This window comes from Mytilus galloprovincialis, chromosome 4 (genome assembly GCF_965363235.1).
Source record: "Mytilus galloprovincialis chromosome 4, xbMytGall1.hap1.1, whole genome shotgun sequence".
Classification (NCBI taxonomy): Eukaryota; Metazoa; Mollusca; class Bivalvia; order Mytilida; family Mytilidae; genus Mytilus; species Mytilus galloprovincialis.
The window spans coordinates 96,297,462-96,323,467 of NC_134841.1; the positions used below are offsets into that span (position 1 = coordinate 96,297,462).

The following is a 26,006-nucleotide window of genomic DNA, read 5'->3' on the forward strand; positions in this document are numbered from 1 at the left end:
TTTATCTTTTTCGTAATATGTGCACTTTGGCATGTCAATTAGCATTGTCCCTTAGTGCCTCTTGCAGTTGTGTCACTTTAAATAGTACTGACTCCTCTTCACCAGGCATGAGGATGACATACCAGTTATGTGCAACTTCTTACAATATCTTACCATATCATAAAGTCCCGATACACATTTTAATATGCAACCACCATGCCATATAGCACCGTCCCTTGGTGCCTCCTGCAGTTCAGCTAGATATATTTAGCCTTCTCACAGTATTCTTTTTTGTTACTTTCTAGAGGTGTGCCTGAGACGAAGGTTTTATATATACTAATATATGAAAACTGTTGTTTCTTATTTATGTTTGTAACTATGTATACTGTATTGTTTATTATATTTGTAAAAGAATAATATTATAATGATATTATATTATGCTCCTTTTGAGCCCATTTTATAGAAATAAAGCATCTTCTTCTTCTTCTTCTATATATCTTTATTCTCGTAAACCAAAGTACAACAGTACAGAGACATATTCAAATAAATTAACATAGTATGACTTTTAAATACAAATGTAAAGTAGAGACAAAGTGGTTACCCAGGAGATTCTAGGCATTTAATTGACGTTAATGAATTTAGGTGATTCTTTGTAATTTTAACTTTTAAGTACCTTTGTGTGAAGATGTATAATGATATTTCTACCAGTTACTTTTTAATTGAAGGATAGCACGTCATTAGCGCACGATATTACATTAACCTCAGTCGATAAAGATTTAAATGTATCCAGCTTTACATTTCTAACAAGAACTTCAGTTGTAAAAAAAGGCAGAAAAGATAGCTTCAATGTGATAATATAAATGTTCGAGGAAATCTGTTAACAGATTTTGTATTAGTATATATGTCAGATGTTGAAGATATTACAAAAAATAAATCAAATCAGTAATCACATATTATCTATTTCAGTCATTATTCTCATTTCTGGTGCAATATTATGGTGACCTGACCCTTCAGGAACCTCCATGCCTCTCTTTGGCTGACAAACTGGTACCAGTTCTTTATGGCCTGACACAGCAGTCCTCAGTTCCAGCAGCTATTGCAGTCCTGGATCAGATTAAAGACAGACAAGAAGAGTATGATACTATATGTGATAGGAAGGCTGGTAGGGGACTGTATCCTGGTCTGGATACTGTAAGTTGTAATTTCATTGTTTATATAGTGTTATTTAAACTTCAGTTTGTCTTATAGATTAATGAAAAATACTATTTATTTGCAGGTTATTTTAATTTGAAAATCATTTTAGTGAACATGGGAAAATAAGATATATACGAAATGTTGTTTATGGTATAGTCATTAAAGTTGCGTTACTGGTATTGGTGACATTGATCTAGCAGGTTTGTTATCAGATAATAGTTTAATATAAGGTCTATCATTCTCTATTTGTTACTCAGAATGTAATTTGTATAGAATGTAAAACAGATGCTAGCACTAAAGTCTGATTTGAATATAAACAGACGCTAGCACTAATTTGAATATTTATAAGCAGATGCTAGCACTAATTTGAATATAAACAATATCATGATATCATTACAGCTTCTGTTGTTAAAACTGGTGGCAGTGTTGTTCCCTACCTCAGATTTCAGACATCCTGTAACCACGCCAACCATGTTGTTTATTTGTCAGATGTTAGCTCAGGTAACATTTTTATTGTTTAAATCAGAAATCACTTCATTTAATACCATTTTTTTCATAATTTTCGTATTTTTTCAAATTTCCCGCTTAGTTTTCACTTTGGATCACATGATATTCAAGCCATCAGGAATTTTTACTAATGCTGTAAATCTCCTCTGTAAAAAAGCTTCTAAGGCATTGTTTTGTATTAGAAAAAAAAATACTCTACTCAGATAAGATGGATGTTTTTTCCCATATGAAACTGTTTAATTCCTGTGTTAGCCCTATATTACTGTATTGTAGTGAGATATGGTCGCGAAATATTGTGAAGAACAACAAAACTCTTGAATCTCAATACTTATCTATGGAATCAGTAAAACTCCAGATCAAATTTGCGAAAGGTCTTCTAAATGTTAATTCAAAGGCAGTAAATACAGCTGTATTAGTTGAATTGGGAATGTACCCTATTGGTATACAGGCCCTTATGTCTTCTGTAGGATTTTGGCTACATATTTTAAAGTCAAATGAAAATGAGTCTTTATTATATAATGTTTATAAAGCTAACAAGCAGTTAAATGATGGATTTGCTTCAAAAGTTAAAATGCTACTTTCAAAATTGAATTTCACTCATGTTTGGGAAATCAATGTACTTTTTGTAAAAATCGATTACTTTTAGCCCTCATGGAAAAGCTCAATGAAAATTACATTATAATTTGGAAAAAATGTCTCTTTAATGATGATAATTCAATAAATGGTAATAAACTAAGAACCTACCGAAAATTTAAAGTAAAGTATGAGCTAGAAAAGTACCTTTTATTGAATTTAGTTAAAAATGTTACAAAAAATTATGCTAAATTAAGAATAAGTAATAGTATGCTGGCTGTTGAACGCGGTAGATACAACAAAACAGCTTTAGAAAAAAGAATATGTCCTTTATGCCATAAAGAGGTGGAAGATGAATTTCATATTATCATAACATGTTCAGAAATTAATAAAACTAGGATCAAAATGTTTAATGAAATTTCTAGTATTGTCCCCAGTTTTAATTCAATAAGTGAAGAAAACAAATTTGATTTTATATTTTCCTGTGAAGAATGTGATATTTTACTTATTATTGTTAACTATATAAGTGAAATGTATAATGAGAGAAACAATTATAATGTCATTATATGAACTGTGCAATTGACGTCTCAACTTATATTATACTAGAACAAACCCGTGATATTGCAGGTCCGTGACTGAATTAAAATATACAACTATGCGTAAGCCTTATTTTAGTATTGGTATTGTCATCTGATTAAGTCATGCCGACTATAAGATACACAGTTTTCTTTGCTTTCAAACTCTTTCTGTGTGAACCCGTCGACCTTGAACTTATCAAGTATTGGTAATGTTAATTATTTGGAAAACAAAAGGTCCTGGAATGGAGTATTTTTTAATCAACAACAGTGTCCTATATTAGTTATAAATAAGTTGAATTCTTTGATTCGCTGTTTTACATCATGCCCGCTAACAAATTGAAAACTCTACCTATATGCCTTATTTAAGTCCAGATTTTTAGTATTCCTATTGTTATCTTAGAAAGTCTTACTGATTAAAATACTTCAATAGGGAACAATTTGACAATGATTGAATTTAGTAGGGTCAACCCTGTGATTATGACCCGTGTATATAGCAAAATCCTGAATACACCGTTAAACTTTGGTGGTGCGCCTGTCAGATGCGGAACGTACAGATAAGATAATAGACAACAGTTGAATATACTATTGATATTGGTATCGGATTCGACCCGGAACTTGTTAATTATTGGCAATATTAATTATGTGGAAAAACAAAAGGGTCTGGAGTGGTGTAATTTTTAATATTCACCATTGTCCTATATTAGCTATATATAAAGTTGAATTCTTTGATTTGTCGTTTTTACCCGATGACGGCTGACAAATTGGACCTCGTTATTTTAGTATTATAGATATAAGCATAATTTTTGAATTAATAATTTTAGAGAGGAGGCATGCTGTCAAAAATAGTATTATAATTAAGATTAATAATCTATAAAAAAAAATTCTTTCAATGCTACATGTTTGTAGTGTTTAATGTCTATCGTTTTGCAATTAATATGCCTGTCTGTCTGTTTGTTTTTGTTTTTGTTTTGTATTTTGGTAACAATCCTATTGTTTGGATTTTATACTAATAAAATTCTTATTCTTATTCTTATATTCATGATCAACTGGTTTACTATTTCTGAATGAATTATTTCTGTTGTATTAAGTAACTCCGCGGGACCTGTCTAATAAATTTTACATAATGGCAACTTTGAAAGATGAAAATAAACAAAGATTTCAACATTGACTCTATTGTTTTAATTAATAGAATATATAGAGGCGCATATGAATGAAATGAGATAAAATAAAATGACCGCATTTCCCGACGACACTCAAAATTTTGTTTAACGAACTTTGAGAACAAACAATGATTTTAAAAACGATCAAACACAGGGGTTTGTTACAATTTGCCGGGCTTACTATCCATAGGAACCCCGAAAATGAGCAAATCTTTGAATCTTCGGACTAATTATTGGTAAGGCAGCAATTCTACAGTAATGAATTTTACCATTTGAAAACAATTGAGAGGATATATGATTAGAAAAACAAACCTCAAGCTGAAACGACTTGAGAAATTCACTTTCTCGTTGTCCAGCTTGGATGAAGCCATTTGAATAATATATAACGTTAAGGTCAGAAAAATTACAAATCATTATGCTAAAAATTGTCAATTCCTGTCAAACTTCATAAGGTTAACAATACACTGTTACAGTGGGTTACAACCATAGAAGCTGACAATGACTTTATTGTTGGTCCTACATGTTCTGAAACATCACCTGTTAGTGATAAGAAATCATCACATAGGCAGTCTGGTATAGACCCAACATGGAAAAGACTTCTCCTTGGGTTTTAAACACAGATAATATGAGGATTATATGAATTTACAATGGAGAAAAAAAGACTTTTCTTCTGTCATGTCTATATCCAGACAATAACATTAGCAAACAAAGGGGTAACTTCAATGAGCATGATGAGGACATCATTACAAGAGAAATCATCAATAGCATAATATAAGAAAAACATAACAAATCAATTACAAACCAACTGCGCGCCGGGACAAGGTTATTGAGAATTGTCGATCACGCGCTTACCACAGCGCTATCCAAAAATCCTTGGGAGAACACTGGATTATTTAGCCCATCCTGTCTGTCATAGTCTATTAACCATGAAACCTGGTTTAAGCCAGGAGTATCGAAAATAGCTTTTAACACTAACAATCATTCAATACAACATACTTTTTAAAGTAAGAGCAAAGACTCTTCTCTACAGGAGTTGCATTTAAGTGTCCAAGTATATTTAAATGTCTTCACAGATCATATCTTATTATTTTATGGATTGTAAAGCAAGTTCAATTAAAGATTGAGAAAACTCATATATATGGATACTTTAAATTACTTATTTGTTTGACTTACATCGTTAATTTGCTGTTAATAATTACCTCCACATCTCCTTTACTCATGCATATACAGCATAAGAAATATTCATTATAACATCACATACTATATTTGACTGTTAAATTATCTCATGTGTAAAATATATATTATCAAAAGGTAATATGTAAATATCAATACGTTTGAAATAATGTGTTTTGTTTTTGCCTTGCAGACACCTGTGAACCATGAAAGAGATGTAGCTGTTGGATTATTTTTATGTAATTTATGTTTAGAGGTAGGTGACAGTGTCAGTTAATTTTTGCCATGTTAAGGTGGCTAGGGCATCTTAATTAAAATTTGTATAATTTTTGGATAACTTGTCAAAATGAAGCTTTTATTATGCTTTTTTTTTTTTTTTTTTTTTAAATATATTAAAAATTATTGTTCACAAGACTTTTTTTCACGCTACAGGTTGTGCAAAATTGTCAGATTTTGTATAAATTAAGCATGGAAAATCAAATTTTGAGTGATAAAAAGAAAACCTACTATCAGAACTTTAAGATAAAATGTAAGAAGATAGCTCTTAAAACATGCTTTCAGATAAGAAAAAGAAAAAATATGGTCACTGAACTTGTTTTCTTGCTACATATCAAAATAGATAAATTCATAACACTTTCTATTATAAGAATTACTTTAACTGAGATATCTACCCTTATTTGGCAAAGTTGGAAAAAATCTTATCAAACACAAAAAAGGTGTTTTTGAGAAACTTCAGATGAAATTATGATAGAACACACAATTTTCTATATCTATATGAAAAGTCGTTTACATGATTTACATATAACTCTCAAAATTTTCACATTTCATAAAAAAATCTAGACCAAAGTTATCTGCTACTTAAAAATCCAAGATAGAGGAAGACACATTATTTAAAATAACTAGACTTCAGTAAATGTATGTCCATTTTCTTTTTTCTCTTGTAAGCAATATTCCTACAGCTTATCAGCTTTATATTAACTATTTTCAAACTTAGTCAAAACCTTTATTACAATTTCTCAATTGTGCACACTAGTACATGTTTATAAATTTAATTAAGTTGCATGAAAATTATGAAGACTTATTTTTTAATGTGCAAATATGAAGAAGTATTTTGAAGATGGTTTCAGTGAATGGGTCACACAATAATATATTAATTTTACTAGATTGTTTAGGCAGTTCATATTTCAGTAAACTCTGATGTAATGCTATAATATTTTTTTTCTTTTTATTTCAGTATATTTATTTATCAAGAAGGTTTGTCCCAGAAGCTATAAACTTTCTTCATGGTCTGTTATATTTAGCATCAAAGAAAGACCCCAATAAAAGTAAGTTTACTATTTGATGTCAGTATATAACAGAGTTGACCAAATCTTGTTTCACAAATGAAATTCCTAGGATATTATGTCAATTTTAACCTATGTAATATGCACATTTATAAAAATAAGTACCAACTAATTTGTAATCGCTGTTTAATTTTTTTTTAAATATAATTGAATTGAGGGAGGGTGGGTGGGGTTGGTAATTACTAATTTTCAAAACTTTATCACTATTTCAATATAAACAAAGCATAAAACATAATTCATTGATCTCATCATTCTATATTTGATATCCAATCCATGAATATATTAAGATGTTCATCAATGAAATATATACGTTCAGAAATCTATATAACAAAAAGACTATTTGTGTATAACCATATTTGTCAAGAAACTTGCAGTACTTGTGTGCATGTTTTCAAAATATCAATGATGTCATTGCTAAAGTAGTATTAATAATTGGAGTTATCTTCCTTTGTGCATAATTAGTATTGCTTTCCAGTGCTTAATACAATACAATCAGTCAGGAGTCTACTTCGTCAAAATTATCTCCCCATTACGCCAGTTCATGCTCACAATCGTAGAAATGGAAGCCATTGTAGGGATGACGCGCTACCAATATTGCTCTTGGAAACCGATAAATTTATCCACATTGCACCATTATGATCCTTATATGTCAGTTGTATTTTAAAAGACAAATGTATCAACTAGCTAATGAGCATCAGTTAATAATCTTGTCTGCATTGATTCAACTTAAAACTATTGTCTGATTGGTTGTCAGGTGGAATTTTCGAAAATTCATAAACATTTAAAAAAATTTTAATTAAATATTTCGTGGAAGGGCAGACTAGATTTTTTAAGTGTATGAAGACTATAAACCCTAGTAATCACACACAAAAAATTAGAATTTTTCGAAGATATGCATTTTCATCATCCAACTTGAAAGACTGTCGTCAAGTACTTTCAGTCAAAAAATAGCTATTCGAACACACTTTCTCTGTTTTTGTGACTCATTAGATAGGTATTTCACTTGACCTATATATTTCATCTTTTAGTACTGTGATTTTTAGGCAGTTAAGCTGCCTTATGCCCTGGATTTGTGTGCTACCCAATAAATGCTGAAATACGTTGTTATCATCTAGCTGGTTACTATATTATTTATAACTTATTGGACAGTTTTTTCATACTTTTGATTCTGGATTACAAAAAGTATGACCAGAAAAACCTTAAATGATGGTCGATTTTCCCAAAAGTTTTGAAGTTGCACATAGGAAGTAGAGCACATTAGGAATGCTTATGTAGTTTATTATCCCCTGAGCTTTTGGCTAAGATGTCAAAGAACAAATGTATGAAATATTTAATCGCCGAAAATCTCTAAAGACAAGTAGTTAAGATTTCCCAAATTACAAAAGTCGTAGGAATATTGTTTGTCGTCAATACGTAGTCAACTACGTATATATACGTCAGTAGTCTATTAATATAAGTTCAACTGATCACGCTGTTGGCGGCAATTTTGAAATAGAAGACGAAATTTTCATATCTTTTCAATTTGGACGCAGGTGTTCAAATTAGCGGTGGTCCGAGGTCTGTGACCTTCCACTTTTGCAGTCGGACTTTCTACTTGGTTACTAGCTACGCCCGACGGACCTTGAAAGAAAATAAAAAAATAACTTTGCAAACATTTTTACCGAAGTTTCCTAATTAACGATCTCAAACTTATTTTCATCATTACCATTCATGACAGCGATGTTCAATTTGTTCAACCGCTAGCTTTATACAGAAAATCGCCGATAAATAATGTGTAAATCCGAGTAAAATCGTATCTCACTATCTGTCAAAAACAACATTGAAAACAAAATGGCTGCCGCGAGATTACAATAACGGATCCGATTCCGGAAGCGGATAAGGGTAATTCCGGGTTTTGGCTATCAACTAAAAAAATCCAGACAGGTGACAAAATACATCTATGCCTTGTAAATAAATATAAACACTAGAATTTAAAACCAAAAGATATATGTTAAAGAAAGAAAAAGCAGAAAATATTTTGTACACCAATTTTAATGTCAAAATCCAATACAATGTGACAGCTGGGAACAGTTTATCTAACAATATATATGTTCCTGGTAACAGTATAATTTTTTTTTATCAGTGATAAATGTTGGTAATGAATGTTAAATGCTTTTCAAGTTAAACATATTACTGCAATTTCAAGGGGTATTTTTTTCTTCTCAATTTCGATAGGTCAGTTAGAATAGCTGGAAGTTTCTTATATAAAAAAAAAAGATGTGGTATGATTGTTAATGAGACAACTATCCACAAGAGACCAAAATGACCAAAACTTGGTAATGATCAAGATCCCCACCCCTAAACCATATATATTCATGTATGGGACAATATAACAAATCATATGAAATATAGGTGGAGTTCGTTGGGCCACTCTGACTACCCCTTTCTGTTTGAGAATTTATAACGGTTGAGATCCACAATCTTAAACAATATATATTTATGTATGGGACAATATTACAAATCAAATGAATTATAAGGGGGTCCCTATGGTCACTGTACACCCTCCTGTTTGAGAACTTGGAAAAATTCGAGATCATCACTCCTTAACCATATAAATGATATATACTCATGTATAAGACTATATAACAAATCAAATGAAATATAGGGGAAGTCCCTGTGGTCACCCTACCCCTCATGTTTAAGAACTTTGAAACAGTTGGGATCCCCAACTCTAAATTAAATGAAATATAGGGGGAGTCCCTGCAGTCACCTGATTGAGAAATTGGAAACAGTCGAGATCCCCACCTTTAAATTAAACCATTTACATGTATATTCATGTATGAGAACTAATCAAATGAAATATAGGGAGATTCCTTAGGGTCACCCTACCCACTCCTGTTTGATAACTTAGAAACAGATGAGATCCCCACCCCTCAACCATACATATTCATGTATTGGACAATATAACAAATTAAATGAAATATAGGGGAAGTCACTGGGGTCCACCACCCCCTCCTGTTTGAAAACTTGATAACGGTCGAGATACCCACCCATAAACCATATATATTCATGTATGGGACAATATAAAAAAGTCAAATGAAAAATAGGGGTAGTCCCTAGGGTCACCCCACACCCTCTTGTGTGTGTTTTGAGAACTTGTAAAAGATTGAGATACCAACACCTAAACCATATTCATTCCTGTTTGTCATTTAAAAAAAGATTGAATGACATACAAGGTCAATCTCATAGGCGACACATATGCATATCACTTTGCTAGACCATAACACCTGTCATTTTATTCCAAACTGAGACATCATGGACTTGGGGTGAAGGTGGGAGTCATTTACATTTACTATGGACAGGTCAGTCAGACCTCACCATTGATCCCTGTAGTAGTAAACATTTGTCTGATTTGTGTCTCATAACTTTTGTACTGTACAACACAAACTCAGTTTTCTTTCCAGGGAAGCAAATCCATTCATACTTTTACAAGCTCGTACTAAAGTCAACTTGAACTACTAACAGTCAACTAATACGAACAATTACGATCAACTAGAAGAACTGTAATCATTGCAAATTTGTACCACTGCTGACTCATGAAAGACTCATGACCATTCGTGGTCATGTGCGTTGCTATTGAAAACCTTGATAAAATATGAATTATTTGCCTTAATGATTAATTCATTAAATGAACAAAAAATGTACAATTATATATGAATGTTTAATGTTTGTTCTTTTAAATCTTTAAAAAAAAGTTGAATCAACATTGCCACAGTTTTCATTATTAACCGGATTTTTGTGTCAAAAATGTCGGTTATTGATTTGGGGATGTACGGCGGGCGGTCGGGCTGCTGGGCGGCACCAAATGTTCTCATAAACCGTGCATCCAAAGCTTTTAAAATTTAATATGTTGTTACTGAAAACAAAATGAAGGTCAAGTTCAAGAATGACGATTTTGACTTTTGCTGTTAAGGAGTTATGGTTCTTGAAAGATTGAAAAATGGCGTTTCCAGTCGTGTCCGTGTATTTACGCATGAACTGTTCAACCAAAGATTCCCAAATTTTAATATGTTGTTACTGATGAAAAAATGAAGGTCAAGTTCAAGAATGACGATTTTGACTTTTACCGTTCAGGAGTTATGGTTCTTGAAAGATTGAAAAATAGCGTTTCCAGTCGTGTCTGTGCATTTACGCATGAACTGTTCAATCAAAGCTTCTCAAATTTTAATATGTTGTTACTGATGATAAAATGGAGGTCAAGTTCAAGAATGACGATTTTGACGTTTACCGTTCAGGAGTTATGGTTCTTGATAGATTGAAAAATGGCGTTTCCAGTCGTGTACGTGCATTTACTCATGAACTGTTCAACCAAAGCTTTTCAAATTTTCATATGTTGTTACTGATGACAAAATGGAGGTCAAGTTCAATAATGTCGATTTTGACTTTTACCGTTCAGGAGTTATGGTTCTTGAAAGATCAAAAAATGGCGTTTCCATTCATGTTGTTGCATTTACTCATGAATCATTCAACCTACGCTCTTTCACATTTTAATATGTTGATACTGATGATATAATGCAGGTCAAATTTGATATTGACGATTTTCACTTTCACCGTTCATCAGTTATGGTTCTTGTGATATTGCCAGGAGACAAATAAATGTTAATAAATCCGGTTTGCTGTCGTCGTGACAGCCTCTTGTTATGTTTGCATTGGTTTTTGGTTAACTGCCTACAGTGCTTACAGCGCTTTGATTTTGTGTTATAAAGTCAACCTGTAGCTTTAATATATAAAAATGATAGAATCTGAAGCGAGACGATGTATGAAATATTCTTACTTTGTACGATATCAAGACAAAATACTCAACTCAAACACCCCCTAACATAAAAAGGTGCACTCGATTTTCTCTTTTCGATACAATTGTTACCCATTTTTTGGAATTTTTTCTTCAGTCACATAATGGAAGGGCAGACACGAAAATTACTGAACTAATAGATTGATATGTTTTCCGTACGGGGTAATTTTTTCATAAAAATCGGAGGTTATGCATTTTCTTCATCCAACTTGAAAGATACCCATGTCGTCGACTTGATATCTAATTGTTCTGCTTAACTATGTACTAGATAAATTGAAAACTTATGCAAATGGTGTTTTTAAAATAAAACACCTCATAATTGAGAAGAAAATCGCCATTTGGTTTGTTTCTATTAACTTTTAAAATTTTTGTCACTATAGTAAACAATACAGTAAACATTTATCGCCTTCTCTAACAAAGAGCTTCGATTCTTTTGTTCTATTTCAACCTGGTTTCCGACTGCAATTTGATTTTTGGGATACGATTGCTTTCAAGCAATCTGTAGACTTATACCGGTTGCTCAGAGCATTGCCCTCACATCAATCGTTTAATTGTAAACATGAAGGAACATCTCAGATTCTTATGATTGTCTTGCTTTGAAAGGTAAAAACAAACAAAGGGTCATTGAACTTTAACAACTTTCCTATAATGCTCTTTTCATAATCTTCATGTTTGATAATTCCCTTGACTTATATGCGTGTTTTTAACAACACGGAAAATCAGAATTAAGCAGTATTTATATTTAGTGTTTTTATAAATTTAGAAACTCGTCAGAGGGAATTCCCAGTTTTGATCAAATGCGAGAGTTCTCTTAATTCCGATAAATCTATTTCTGTCATATATAAGAACTGAAGTGGAGTTTTTCTTATATTTTACCGTTATGAAACTGATATTTGAGATTGTACTTCCATAAAGAAATAGAGAACCATCTAGGTCGTTTAATAAACATTTAATATACGTTCTTGCTCCAGGGTTTGTTTTGGAAATTATGCGCATGCGTATAGTTTTCTTGACTTCAAGGGGTTTTCAATTGAATGGTTGCTCTGGATTCCCCACTCAGTTAATTAATTTTTAACTCATGGGATCTTTTCTATATATGTCTGCTATTGAAGGTATTGTTGTTGCATAATTAAATCATATGCATCATTTAAATTGAAATAAATATTGTCCGTATCGTAGAACACCCCTTCAGGCGAAATGGAGTCTTCCATATTATCGTTTCGAGTTGTCTCCCTTCTGGAAGTAACTTCCGTGAATTGTGAATGAAAACAATACTTCGAGTATTAGCTCGTTCTGTCAATAAAGTGTATTATATTAAAAATGATCGCAATTTAAACCGATGAATGTGTACAGAAAGGAGTCATGATCACTGACCCAAAGGAAATAACATATTTAAAGAGTTAAGAATGGGGTTCCTCCTAGAATTAACGTAGGAAAATAGGTGATAAGATACGAAGTGAAATACCTTCTCTCACTCTGAGTCTCAGTGACTGCTGTGGAAAGTAAACTTGGAATTGATAGCACAAAAATAAAACACAATAGGCCTTATTACATTGTTCATACACTTTTATCTGGGATTGGCTATTTTGTAATTATTTTACATGTGCAGGTGAATTAGTTTTGAAAATAATATTATCCAGCTACATGTATACATGTGTCAATGAAACAACGGCAATCGTATCCCTCAGAGCAATCTGCTCTTTGATTAGTTCCCACTGTTGAATGAAAACAATTGTTACCCTATAGTGCTTACACACACTTTGATTTGCATTTGTCTTTTGTGATGAAACAATATGAATTTTACAGCATAAGGGTTCATTGTACAATATATTGATGATAAATGAACATGTTTATACACACAACATTAATTCTGCTTTCTTTGAGGATAGAGTGTACAGTCAAATATATATTATTCATAATTTTCAATTGATCTCCTGAAACATTTCATAAAAAATTTCATTTTAAAATTCATCTATGATTTTCATCATCAAAAAAACTATTAAAACTGTTACAAGTTTCGTTAAATGATTTTTTTAAACTCTCTAGAGGCAGAAGGTTTAATAACAGTACTAGTATTATTATTTACTTTATTTTACAGTTGAACCTGTGATCCCTCCATTTAAACCTGTTGGTAAATCCATCAACTTACTGGAGATAAAGAAACCAGTCAAGTAAGTTTGTTATAAACATAGTGATATGTTTTCAACATCTGGTCTTACAGCATTTTCTTGCTTAAGAAAAATCCATAATATAGAAATAGAATTGAGAATGGAAATGGGGAATGTGTCAAAGAGACAACAACCCAACCACAGAGAAGACAAAATGTCCATATTGTGTAATGTTTGGTGATCAAATGGTTATAGTTAGCTTTGGGAATATCCACATAAAGTAAATCCTGGATGATTAGATGTTAATTTGAATAGGAAATATCCACATGAAGTAAATCCTGGATGATTAGATGTTGATTTGAATAGGAAATATCCACATGAAGTAAATCCTGGATGATTAGATGTTAATTTGAATAGGAAATACCCACATTAAGTAAATCCTGGATGATTAGATGTTGATTTGAATAGGAAATATCCACATGAAGTAAATCCTGGATGATTAGATGTTAATTTGAATAGGAAATATCCACATTAAGTAAATCCTGGATGATTAGATGTTGATTTGAATAGGAAATATCCACATGAAGTAAATCCTGGATGATTAGATGTTAATTTGAATAGGAAATATCCACATGAAGTAAATCCTGGATGATTAGATGTTGATTTGAATAGGAAATATCCACATGAAGTAAATCCTGGATGATTAGATGTTGATTTGAATAGGAAATATCCACATGAAGTAAATCCTGGATGATTAGATGTTAATTTGAATAGGAAATATCCACATTAAGTAAATCCTGGATGATTAGATGTTAATTTGAATAGGAAATATCCACATGAAGTAAATCCTGGATGATTAGATGTTGATTTGAATAGGAAATATCCACATGAAGTAAATCCTGGATGATTAGATGTTAATTTGAATAAGAAATATCCACATTAAGTCAATCCAAGGTTATGAGATGTTAACTTGTTTTGGAATAGAGATATCCATATTTAGCATTTACTAAGTGATTTACTGTTTATTTGCTTTATAGGTGTGCATATCCACAGTTTTAAGTCTTAAGAACTTTGTAATCTGATGAGATTTTGTTTTCCCAGTGACAATATTGGGGTGGAGGGGAGTGAGCTCACAAAGGTTCCTCTTTTTGCTTTGGGTATATATGTCCATATTTAGTAATTCCCATAGGATCAGATATTTTTTTGCTTTGGAAATATCCATATTTAGTAATTCTTGTTTGATCAGATGTTTTATTTGGTTAGGTGTGCATATCCAAAAGAGTTTTTTATAAGTTATCCACATTTAGCATTGTTTAGTAATTCCTCTCAGTTTTATGACATAAGAAAAGATTAAAAGCCTACAGAAGAATCCCTTCAATATTTGTCCGCAACAGTCAGTTAGTGTTAATTAGAAATAAGGACTTCAACACAGACAGAGCCTTGGCTCACACAGAACAATGAGCTATAACAGTCCCAAAAATAACTAGTGTTAAACCATATTTGTTTTTCTTTCATTATTTTGATGCCCCACCTACGATAGTAGAGGGGCATTATGTTTTCTGGTCTGTGCCTCCGTCTGTGCATCCATCCATGCGTCCGTTCGCTCCAGGTTAAAGTTTTTGGTCAATGTAGTTTTTGATGAAGTTGAAGTCCAATCAACTTGAAACTTAGTACACATGTTCCCCATGATATGATCTTTCTAATTTTAATGCCAAATTATAGTTTTGACTCCCAATTTCATGGTTCACTGAACATAGAAAATGATAGTGCGAAGTTCAGGTTAAAAGTTTTTGGTTTAGGTAGGTTTTGATGAAGTTAAAGTTACATCAACTTGAAACTTAGTACACATGTTCCCTATGATATGATCTTTCTAATTTTAATTCCAAATTAAAGTTTTGACTCCAATTTCATGGTCCACTGAACATAGAAAATGATAGTCGAAGTTCAGGTTAAAGTTTTTGGTCAAGGTAATTTCTGATGAAGTTAAAGTTACATCAACTTGAAACTTAGTACACATGTTCCCTATGATATGATCTTTCTAATTTTAATTCCAAATTAAAGTTTTGACCCCAGTTTCACAGTCCACTGAACACAGAAAATGAAAGTGCGAGTTTCAGGTTAAAGTTTTTGGTCAAGGTAGTTTTTGATGAAGTTAAAGTTACATCAACTTGAAACTTAGTACACATGTTCCCTATGATATGATCTTTCTAATTTTAATTCCAAATTAAAGTTTTGACCCCAGTTTCACAGTCCACTGAACACAGAAACTGAAAGTGCGAGTTTCAGGTTAAAGTTTTTGGTCAAGGTAGTTTTTGATGAAGTTAAAGTTACATCAACTTGAAACTTAGTACACATGTTCCCTATGGTATGATCTTTCTAATTTTAATGCCAAATTAGATTTTTTACCCAATTTCATGGTCCATTGAACATGGAAAAGGAAAAAGTGAATGGGGCATCCATGTACATTGGACACATTTTTGTTGTACATGAATTAGGCATTTCTTTTTCTTGTTTGAATTATTTTACTTTGCCATTCCTGGGTTATATAGCTGACTTAGTGGTAAAGGCTTTGATCATTGTTGAAGGCAGTGCAGTGACCTTCATTCTATGTCATTTGTTATCTTGTGTAGAGTTGTCTTATATGCAATCATACCACATCTTGGTATGGAATGATTGTCAGGTGTACATGTCTGTAATGCAGGGTTCCTCTGACCTTGAACTCATTTTCATAGGGCTCATTAATCAAAGTAAAGTTTTTATGTTGATGTCTGTATTTTAGTTTCTGTAAGTACATGAAGTAATAGGTCAACTATATTTGGTGTATGGAATGATTGTATTGTGTACATACTGTCTGGCATTGCTTCATCTGACCTTGACTCATTTTCATAGTTTATTGTCTAGCCTGCAACTTTTGTTGCAGAAAGCTCGACATAGGGATAGTGATCCAGCGGCGGCGGCGGCCCTTGCAATGTCCTCATGTCTGTCAGACAGTTTTCACTGGACCTCAACCTCATTTCATGGATCAGTGAACAAGGTTAAGTTTTGGTGGTCAAGTCCATATCTCAGATACTATAAGCAATAGGGCTAGTATATTCGGTGTATGGAAGGACTGTAAGGTGTACATGTCCAACTGGCAGGTGTCATCTGGCCTTGACTTCATTTTCATGGTTCAGTGGTTATAGTTAAATTTTTGTGTTTTGGTCTGTTTTTCTTATACTATATGCAATAGGTCTACTATATTTGTTGTATGGAATGATTGTAAAGTGTACATGTCTAGCGTGCAGATGTCATGTGACATTGACCTCATTTTCATGGTTCAGTGGTCAAAGTTAAGTTTTTGAGTTTTTGTCTTTTTATCTGATACTATATACCATAGGTCAACTATATTTGGTGTATGGAAATATTTTATGATCTTTATGTCAGTCGCGCAGGTTTTATTTGACCTTGACCTCATTTTCACGGTTCATTGCACAGTGTTAAGTTTTTGTGTTGTGGTCTATTTTCTTAAACTATAAGTAATAGGTCAACTATATATGTTGTATAGAAGCATTGTTAGCTGTACATGTCTGCCTGGCATGGTTCATCTGACCTTGACCTCATTTTCAAGGTTCATTGGTCTTTGGTTAGTTATCTTGGTTAATGTTAAGCTTATGTGACAGTTGAAATAAAGCTTTATACTTAGGACTGTCAACATAATATCAATGATTAGTATAGAAGGCGAGACATTTCAGCATGTGCACTCTTGTTGGTCAATGTTCAATTTTCGTAATTAGGTCTGTTTCTTAGATTCAATTAGCAGTTGGTTACCTTTTTTTGGTGTATGGTAGGATTTTATGTGTACATGTCTGTCTTGCAGGATTTTTTTTACTTTGACCTCATTTACAATAATCTTTGACAATGCTTATTTCATTTGAAAATTGTAGTGAAACTTTCATGTAACACACTTTAGACATAAATTCTATCATAGTAATCAAAGCAGGCAAAATATTTCAGCTTGTACAATCTTGTTAAGCTTGTTCTTATGTAGTACTGTTACACCACTGTCCTGGGGTTAGAGGAAAGTTGGCATTCCTGCAAACATGATTAATTTTTCCAAATTCTGTTTTTGTCTGTCCCATGTCCATGTTATTCAATGGTCATGGTGGTTGTTGTTTGTTGCTGTATCCTGTTTGTTTTCCTTTATTGTTGTGTATATAAATCTGACCATTAGTTTTCCAGGTGAAATAGTTCTATACATCATTTCTAGAACTTTTATAGCATGTTAGGCAGTCTGAGTTTTGCTCATTGTTAAAGGTCATATGGTTGCAAATATTTCTTGACGGACAACATTTGGCGAATTGTCTCATTTGCAATCTTACCACATCTTATTTTTATTAGACATGTTAGAAAGCGATGTCTTATAAGATAAAAACCAAAACAGGGTCTGGTCATGCATGGATGCATGTAATTGATTGAGGTTGCCTGATAATGGATTCTGATCCTTTTTTTTTTTTTTTTTTTTAAATTATACATACTTAAGTGAAAACTTTCACATTTGTTAGTTTGATACAGAAAGTACCGGTACCTTATCCCGGCCTCGTTAACTATTAGTTTGTATATTTAGAAAAATTGTTAGTAATTGTTAGTATTCAAAATTATAAAATATATATATACAGTATATTATTGTGTATCAATTATTTCAATGTTGATCAATAAAGTGAGAATTTTATTTAAGAGAGAAAGTGAAAAGAGAAGAGAAAATAATAAATAAACAAAACAAAAACAAAAAAATAAAAATAAAAAATAAAAAGTCCTTGAAATTTGGAATTTGGCAGCAGTATTTTTTTCTTAAGATACAACATTAAATAAATTTGGCAAAGTTGGTTTTCCATTGTAAATAATTCATACAAACACAAAACAGATATTAAAGAATGTATATGCATTTTTTAGGCACAAAACAAGAACAAAAGACAATAAACAACATATAATATTATATGATATAAAAACATATATGTTGGTGTGAGAAGGCTAAAATAAAATGCACAATAACATTACATAGGGTTATGCTAATTAAGTTGCTTAAGTGTAAATTATTCTAATAATGGAAGCCAGGGGTCCCAGTAGAGGTTGGCAATGTGAAGAGGCTTTGTTTTAAAAAATGTATTCTTTTCTAGTATTAGATTTTCTTTTAGATAGTTTTTCAGCCCTGCAAAATTTACTTGATTTTCACACAGTTTTGATCTATAGATAAAGAATTTTGATAAAAGTATTATTAAGTTTTTTATTTTATTATTTTCTGTTTTTCCTAAATTTCCGAATTAAATTATATCCATGTTAAATGGAATAATTATTTGTGTTTGGTTATAAATCCAGTCCATGAGTCTTATCCACAGATCTGCTATTTTATGGCATGTCCAAAATATGTGTTCAATATCTTCAGTAACTGCAGAAAGTACATGGATTCTGATCATCCTTAAAAACAATGTATTGTGTAATAGATGTCAGGATGTGAGTTCTTATTATTGCAATATTTACAAACCCTCAGTGTTGGCGTTTATAAAAAACATTTAAGATAATTTCTGAATTAACAGTACAATGTATGTCTTTATGATCCTCTGTTGTTGGGTTGATGTTTCATAAGTATTTACCTCAATTTTACTTTAATCCCAATTAAAATCACAGCCTCTAAACCATCGTCATCAATACTTTCCTGTACCTTGTCTCTTTAAAGTCAACATTCACAAAAAACTGTCATGAGAATAAAGAACCACAATGATTTTTTAAAAAGATGTTATAAATATTATATGTAAATTTAATGAAAGTATAGGTTGTATAGGACAAAAAAAGAATTAGAAAATTTCTTCCATAACCAATTGTAATTGTACAAAATGTATCAAAATTCATGTAAATATATTCAGATTTCATTAATATTCATTGGATACTAATTTTCATTGATTTCTTGGGTACAAGAGAACCTCGAATTCAAATGTTCTAAAGGAATGTATGCATACCACAAAATCAAATATCCAGGAGTATCAGACATGGGGTAATCGTAATCAGTAATCGTAATCAGCTGTAATCGATTACATTTTGCAGTGTAATCCTTTGTAATCAGTAATCATGTCATTTCTGATTACAAGTAATCATAATGTAATCGATTACATGGCAAAAAACAGGTGTAATCATGATTACTTTTAGATTACTTTAAGATTACATTCATCAGATTACTTGATGATTACAAATCTTGTATAAATATGAAAATAGTTTTTGATAGACAAGATGAAAATAAGAAAATGTAAAGCTTGAATGAAAAATCATGAAACTTAAGTAATCACAATGATGGGACCTTGTTTAATGTGATCATCTATATAATAAATTTGTATAACCAAGTGTTTTATTTTGTTTTAACAGTTTACAAAAAGAAATTTACTGTCCAATATTTCTTAGTGAAATTGAGCTCTTATGATACAAGAATATGCCTTGAAAGCATTTGTTTTCCTTGATTGAAAACTTCTGATATCAACTCCAATTTCATCATGTTCATATTATGTTACCCAATATTTTTACATAAATACCTTGAAATTAAAATGCAGAAAACATTTAGTTCCTATTTGACTTTGATGGTCGGCATAAATATATAAGCCCACTTAATTGAAAATGGAAGTTAAAACCAGGTTTCATTTATTGACAATATTGAATGAATTTTATTTGCCATAAATTCGTGTATAATATGTGCTTTCTTATTTTTATTCTTTATTAAATTTATTAGCCTTAAGGCTCACCAGTATAAACAAGTACATTTTGTACATGTACAGTGTATACATATGGCATAAATATTGCAAACAATATGCATAGTAAACAAAAGGTGACGTCAGAAGTTTCATCAATACAATAAACTGTTGCTTAATATAAAGAGAAATGTATAATCTTTCCTAAGTTACAAAACTGTTTTGTGTTTTCACCTGACAATAATTCTATTAATTTCAATTAGATCAAGTATTAAAAATTTTCAAACAAATAATGACAATCAACCACTTTTAACTTTATTTATATCGTTATTTAGACAATAACATTTTAATACCCAAGCCCACCCATTGTTTGTTTAAAGAAATGGAAGTAGTGATTAACACCTGTAAAAACATTAATGGATGTGTCAATTATGTCCCAACAGACAATAAAACTATACTTAATTAATTTTTCCTTATTTTCAGTTCTTTTGTTAATTAGGCAGTTGGTTACAATTTGTAGTTAAAAATTAAGTTACATCTTTTACATAGAGAAAGGACACTTGTCTATAGCTATTTTATAAAATTAAACATGTTACACTGTAACTGTAACTGTCTTGTCTATAAATTCTTTTAAAAGATGAATAAATTAAGGCTTTTAAAAAAAATCACCAAAATAAGTGGATAAAAAGTTATAAAAAAACTTTGATATAGCAATATACAATGTAATCATAAGTAATCTAAAGTAATCATGATTACAATAAAGAAAAGTAATCTAATGTAATTGATTACATATGAAATAGGGTGTAATTGTAATGTAATCGATTACATTTTATTAGCAAAGTAATTGTAATTTAATCGATTACATTTTAAAGTAATCGACCCCATCCCTGAGGAGTATGCAAATTTTTCTCAAACTACGAAAATTGGTACCCATGAAATAAATGAATCCACATTAGTAAATATATGACCTGTCTAAACCCTAACTATAAACATTAAACTGATCAAAGATAACTTAATGCAAAATTTACAGAGTTTGTTTCACATTATTAACATCCTGATATAGTCACTTCATATAACTTAGTTGTACTGCCCTTTAAACTACCACATCCTATGTATAGCTGTCCTGTTGGAGAGAATGCAAGAGACATTGGGAACATTATGTTTATGTCACTTGTTTTATAATGTGTCATCAGTAGGCCATCATTGTTTCGGATATGAAGTGTATGACTATTGATATCAGCTACAATAACATTGTCTCTAGGTGTTGTCACTATGTCTGTTGGCATGAATGGTATGTCCTTGTTGGTCTCTGTATCTCCTGTATAGATATTGATTATATCACCATCCTGTCCTAACACTACTACTCTGTCTTCTTGACCACTTACTTGATCCACCACATAAATATTCCCATTACTGGCACTAGTTATTCTGTAGGGATAAGTGAATATAGGTTGTTTATATTGATTATGTTCATACACTCTCTCATGGTCTCCATTCTGATTCATTAGTATTACAACTCTTCTTCCTTGTGTAGGATAGTCACTATTAACACCTCCTACTAGAACTTTATTGTCACTGTTGATATGAACTGCTATAGAACGAAATGGTGACACATTATATACTGAGTCTGTTAGTGTACCTGTATTACTACTGATTTGTTTTAGAATTAATCCCCCTGTAGATATGAGTAGATTATTTGATTGAGTAACAGCTATACCATAGACTGGGATATTAAAGCTGGATAGTATGTTCAGTTTGGTTCCTTCAGGTTTTACACTCTGTAATACTTTATCTGTGTAACTATACATCCACATTGAATCATCATGACTATGAGATATATAATGTACTGAAGATAGTTCAGTCTGATATTGTTTACTGATGCTAAGTTCTACAACAGTCGGTTGTCCCACATCTTTGATGTTAACTACCTGATGATCCTTGGCATTTTGGAATTGTGGATGTACTTTTTCTTTACAATGATTACACAGTAATTTACTACAGTCAATACACTTCCACTTTATTGGTCGGTCATTATCACATATTCCACATTTAGCCGGAGCTTTACTTTTTATAACAGACTGAGAGAACGCCATTTTAGATTAATATATATGACATATTTTCTGGTTTGTACCTATACACAATACTATTTTGATAATTTAATTGATTTTGTGGGTCATGGAAGACTATAATGTTTAGTTTTTTAAATACCCAATTGTAGGTACATTTTGTTTGAACATTTAAATTATATTGATTATTATAGACTACCTGGCTATCAATAGTCTCAATTTCTGTTTAAATGTTTTCATGTGTCTCCATTATATAACTATTGCTTGAATAATGTTTAACTGTAGTACTTTAAAATTCATATTCTATTGAAATAAAAATGAATTACAATACATACACTGGGGAGAGATACATAGCAGAGAAGATTTACTCCATTTTTCACTAAAATAGAGAAATAGTGTTGTACAATGTTTAGAATATAACAACAACAAAAAAGATGAAAAAAATCATGTTGACAGTATTTGAAAAATGGTATTATATTAACTGTAGTGTTCATTGCATGCCCAGTGAATAGACAGGTCCTAGTATGTCTGTCAAATTATTATTTATATCTAAATTCACATTTTGTCATTAGCAATTTTTGGAGTCACATATTTGCTGCATTCACAGGTTTGTAGGTTAAACCAGATTTCAATATAAGTTAGATAGATGTATATGAAATGTTCTAAATTAATGGTAAATAGTCTGATTGTTGATAATGCTTGAATAAATTTTGTATAAGTATATCTGGGATGTTGAGTATGCATCTACTTTCAAATTGATATCATGGATATAAGATTATGTGCTTTCGGCCAATTATTTAGTAAAAAAAAAATGTTTGGCTTAGAATAATAAATTATGGGTCGTAATTTTGAAACGTTTTATATAAAAATTACTTTCTGTTTTAATGTGATCCTATATCAAAATGTATTTATGTTTGATAACTGTATATTGATCTGTTTTGTGATCTACATACATACCTAGTTTATATACTAGAATGAGAATTTTAAATTATTAATGGTCAATTATTATATCAGATTAAATCCATTCATTTAAAAGTTCATCATAAGTTTCAAAATGAACATTAAAAGTCAATTTATATATAAAAGTTCAAGGGAATCTGTATATTTATGAATTATGAATTATGAGTGATGATTTTAATTTTAGATTTAGTGCTTTATTATATAAACCTTGGTCATATTTTACATATTTTTATGTATGTATATATAAGTCATTCTTTCTTAAATATTTGTATTTATATATAACTATAGTGCCTTCATTTCAGTAAATGATATACATGTATTAAAATGGGTACATTTTTCAAGCAAAATTGTACCCCCTACCAAAAACAATCTTAAGATCTTATTCATAGCTAGTTTATATTCTTCTCTTCAATATTAAAAAGGTAACATACACCAAGGTGAGCAACACAGGCTTTTAGCAGCTTCTTGTTTGTTTCTTAAGTATAAAAGGTAAAAAAAAAAAATTAAATCAAATTTGAATCAGATGGTTCAGTTTTCATATTAATTTGTATAGTGTATCATAAACCCTGTATTTTTTGCCATAGGGAGAAGATACAGACCCAGCTTAAGATGTCAGAAGTACTTACCACAAATATGGATAGAGATGCTCTCAATAATGATGGTTTTAGGTAATGTTGGTTTTTATGCCCCATTGATGGGCATTATGTTTTCTGTCCGTCCTTCTGTTTGTCCTTCTGTCCCGCTTCAGGGGTCGAGGTAGTTTTGGATGAAGTTGAAGTCAAATCAACTTGAAACTTAGTACATATGATCCTTAGTATATGATCATTTTAGTGCCATATTAGAGATTTTACTCTAATTTCACGGTCCACTGACAGAGAAAGTGATAAGGCGATTGCATTGGGTCATCCATGTACTATGAGCACATTCTTGTTCTAATTATGTTTTCTACCTTTTATTTCATGTTAACAAGCTTAATCATATTCTTCCAGTGTGTAGAGTAAACAACATTAAACAAGGCTAAAACAAATCTTACAAAATACAAACATAACTTTGTAAATGTAAACCAGAATATTTAAGCCAAACAAAAAATGTGTATTTCCTATTACATCTTTGAAAATAATTAGGGCAGGTAGGTGGGATTTTTTTTTTTTTTACATTTTTTTCATGCCCCATTTATGGGAATAATGTTGTCTGGTCTGTGCATCCGTTCGTTCGTCCGTCTGCCTGTCCTTCTGTCTGTCCCGCTTCAGGTTAAAGATTTTGGTTGAGGTAGTTTTTGATGAACTTGAAGTCCAATCATCTTGAAACTTAGTACACATGTTCCTTATGGTAGGATCTTTCTAATTTTAATGCCAAATTTGAAATTTTACCCCATTTTCACAATCCACTGAACATAGTTAATGATAGTGAGGATAGGGCATCTGTGTATTTAGGACACATTCTTGTTTACATTGAGTATAGGAAGAGGCATTCTGACTTAAAAGTGGGACGAAAGATACCAAAGGGAAAGTCAAACTCATAAATCTAAAACAAACTGACAACGCCATGGCTAGAAATGAAAAAGACAAACAGAAAAACAATAGTACACATGACACAACATAGAAAACTAAAGAATAAACAACACGAACCCCACCAAAAACTAGGGGTGATCTCAGGTGCTCCGGAAGGGTAAGCAGATCCTGCTCCACATGTGGCACCCGTCGTGTTGCTTATGTGATTACAAATCCGGTAAATAGTCTTAATTCGGTAGGTCACATTCATGAAAGGGAAGGGGATTGTAGTTACGACGTAAGGAACATATCTGATATCATTTGTGAAACGGTTATTCCATAATGGTCAACCAACTCGGGATGGCGTCCGTAAAATTTACGAAGGGATGATTTCAACTTCACCATTTGGAACTCTTGGTTTAATAGCTTCCTTGTGAGCAGCAACCCTCTATCAAGAAAATCATGATAGGAAATGCAAGCACGGGAATATCGTATCAATTGGGAGATATATACCCCGTATGCAGGTGCTGTTGGAATGTTGCTACTTAGAAATGGAAAGTTCACAATTGGAAAGCTGAAATCATCTCTTTTGTCGTAAAGTTTTTTTTTCAACCGACCCTCATTGTCAATTTCTAGATGCAAGTCAAGATATGAAGCCGACTTAACTGTATCTGTAGTATCCTTTATCTCCAATTCGATGGGATAGATGCGTTCCACATAGTCACCAAATTTTGAATTGTTTAGTGAAAGAACGTCATCTATATACCGGAAAGTAGAGTTAAAGGATATTGCTAACTTCTTATCTTTCTTCCTAAGAAGTTCCTGCATGAAGTCATCCTCATTATAATAAAGAAACAAATCGGCAAGTAGAGGGGCACAGTTTGTTCCCATTGGGATGCCGACAGTCTGTTGAAAACACGTCCTCCGAATGTTACAAATACGTTGTCAATCAAGAATTCAAGCATCTTGATAATATCGGTTTCAGAGAATTTTTTGTTTGAATCAGAATGATTCTTTACAAAGTATGATTTATCATGATTAAACATTGCTTATTTATAAATGACAAAAAAAACTTTTAGCTTAAAAAATAAGGTGGGTACTGAATATGAAGCACACATCCTTTTTTTTTTTGGCGTAATGTGTTGAATGTGGGCAGTATACAAAAGAAGGAATTGACTGAGACTTAAATAGTTTTAAATTCTTCATGAATCTTCTGTCTTCAATCAAGAAGTTTTAAAAACCTTCCTTGCATCAAGTTGCATGCATTATAAAAAATATTTGATAGCTTGCCAACATTCAGAAAACCCTTTGTTGAAACCTTTACAACAAAATCTATA

At 31.5% G+C, this 26,006-nt stretch overlaps 1 protein-coding gene across 4 annotated transcripts in view; it reads left to right on the forward strand.

Moving 5' to 3' along the window:
* Nucleotides 1–26,006, forward strand: part of LOC143073506 (nucleolar protein 14-like) — a 48,017-nt gene that overhangs the window by 16,507 nt on the left and 5,504 nt on the right. For all 4 annotated transcript variants that reach the window (XM_076249112.1, XM_076249111.1, XM_076249110.1 and 1 more), the window contains 6 exons: nucleotides 946–1,170; nucleotides 1,573–1,674; nucleotides 5,358–5,420; nucleotides 6,399–6,489; nucleotides 13,437–13,509; nucleotides 23,764–23,847. In XM_076249112.1, coding sequence (XP_076105227.1) covers nucleotides 946–1,170; nucleotides 1,573–1,674; nucleotides 5,358–5,420; nucleotides 6,399–6,489; nucleotides 13,437–13,509; nucleotides 23,764–23,847 — 638 coding nt within the window. The remainder of the gene's footprint in view (nucleotides 1–945; nucleotides 1,171–1,572; nucleotides 1,675–5,357; nucleotides 5,421–6,398; nucleotides 6,490–13,436; nucleotides 13,510–23,763; nucleotides 23,848–26,006) is intronic.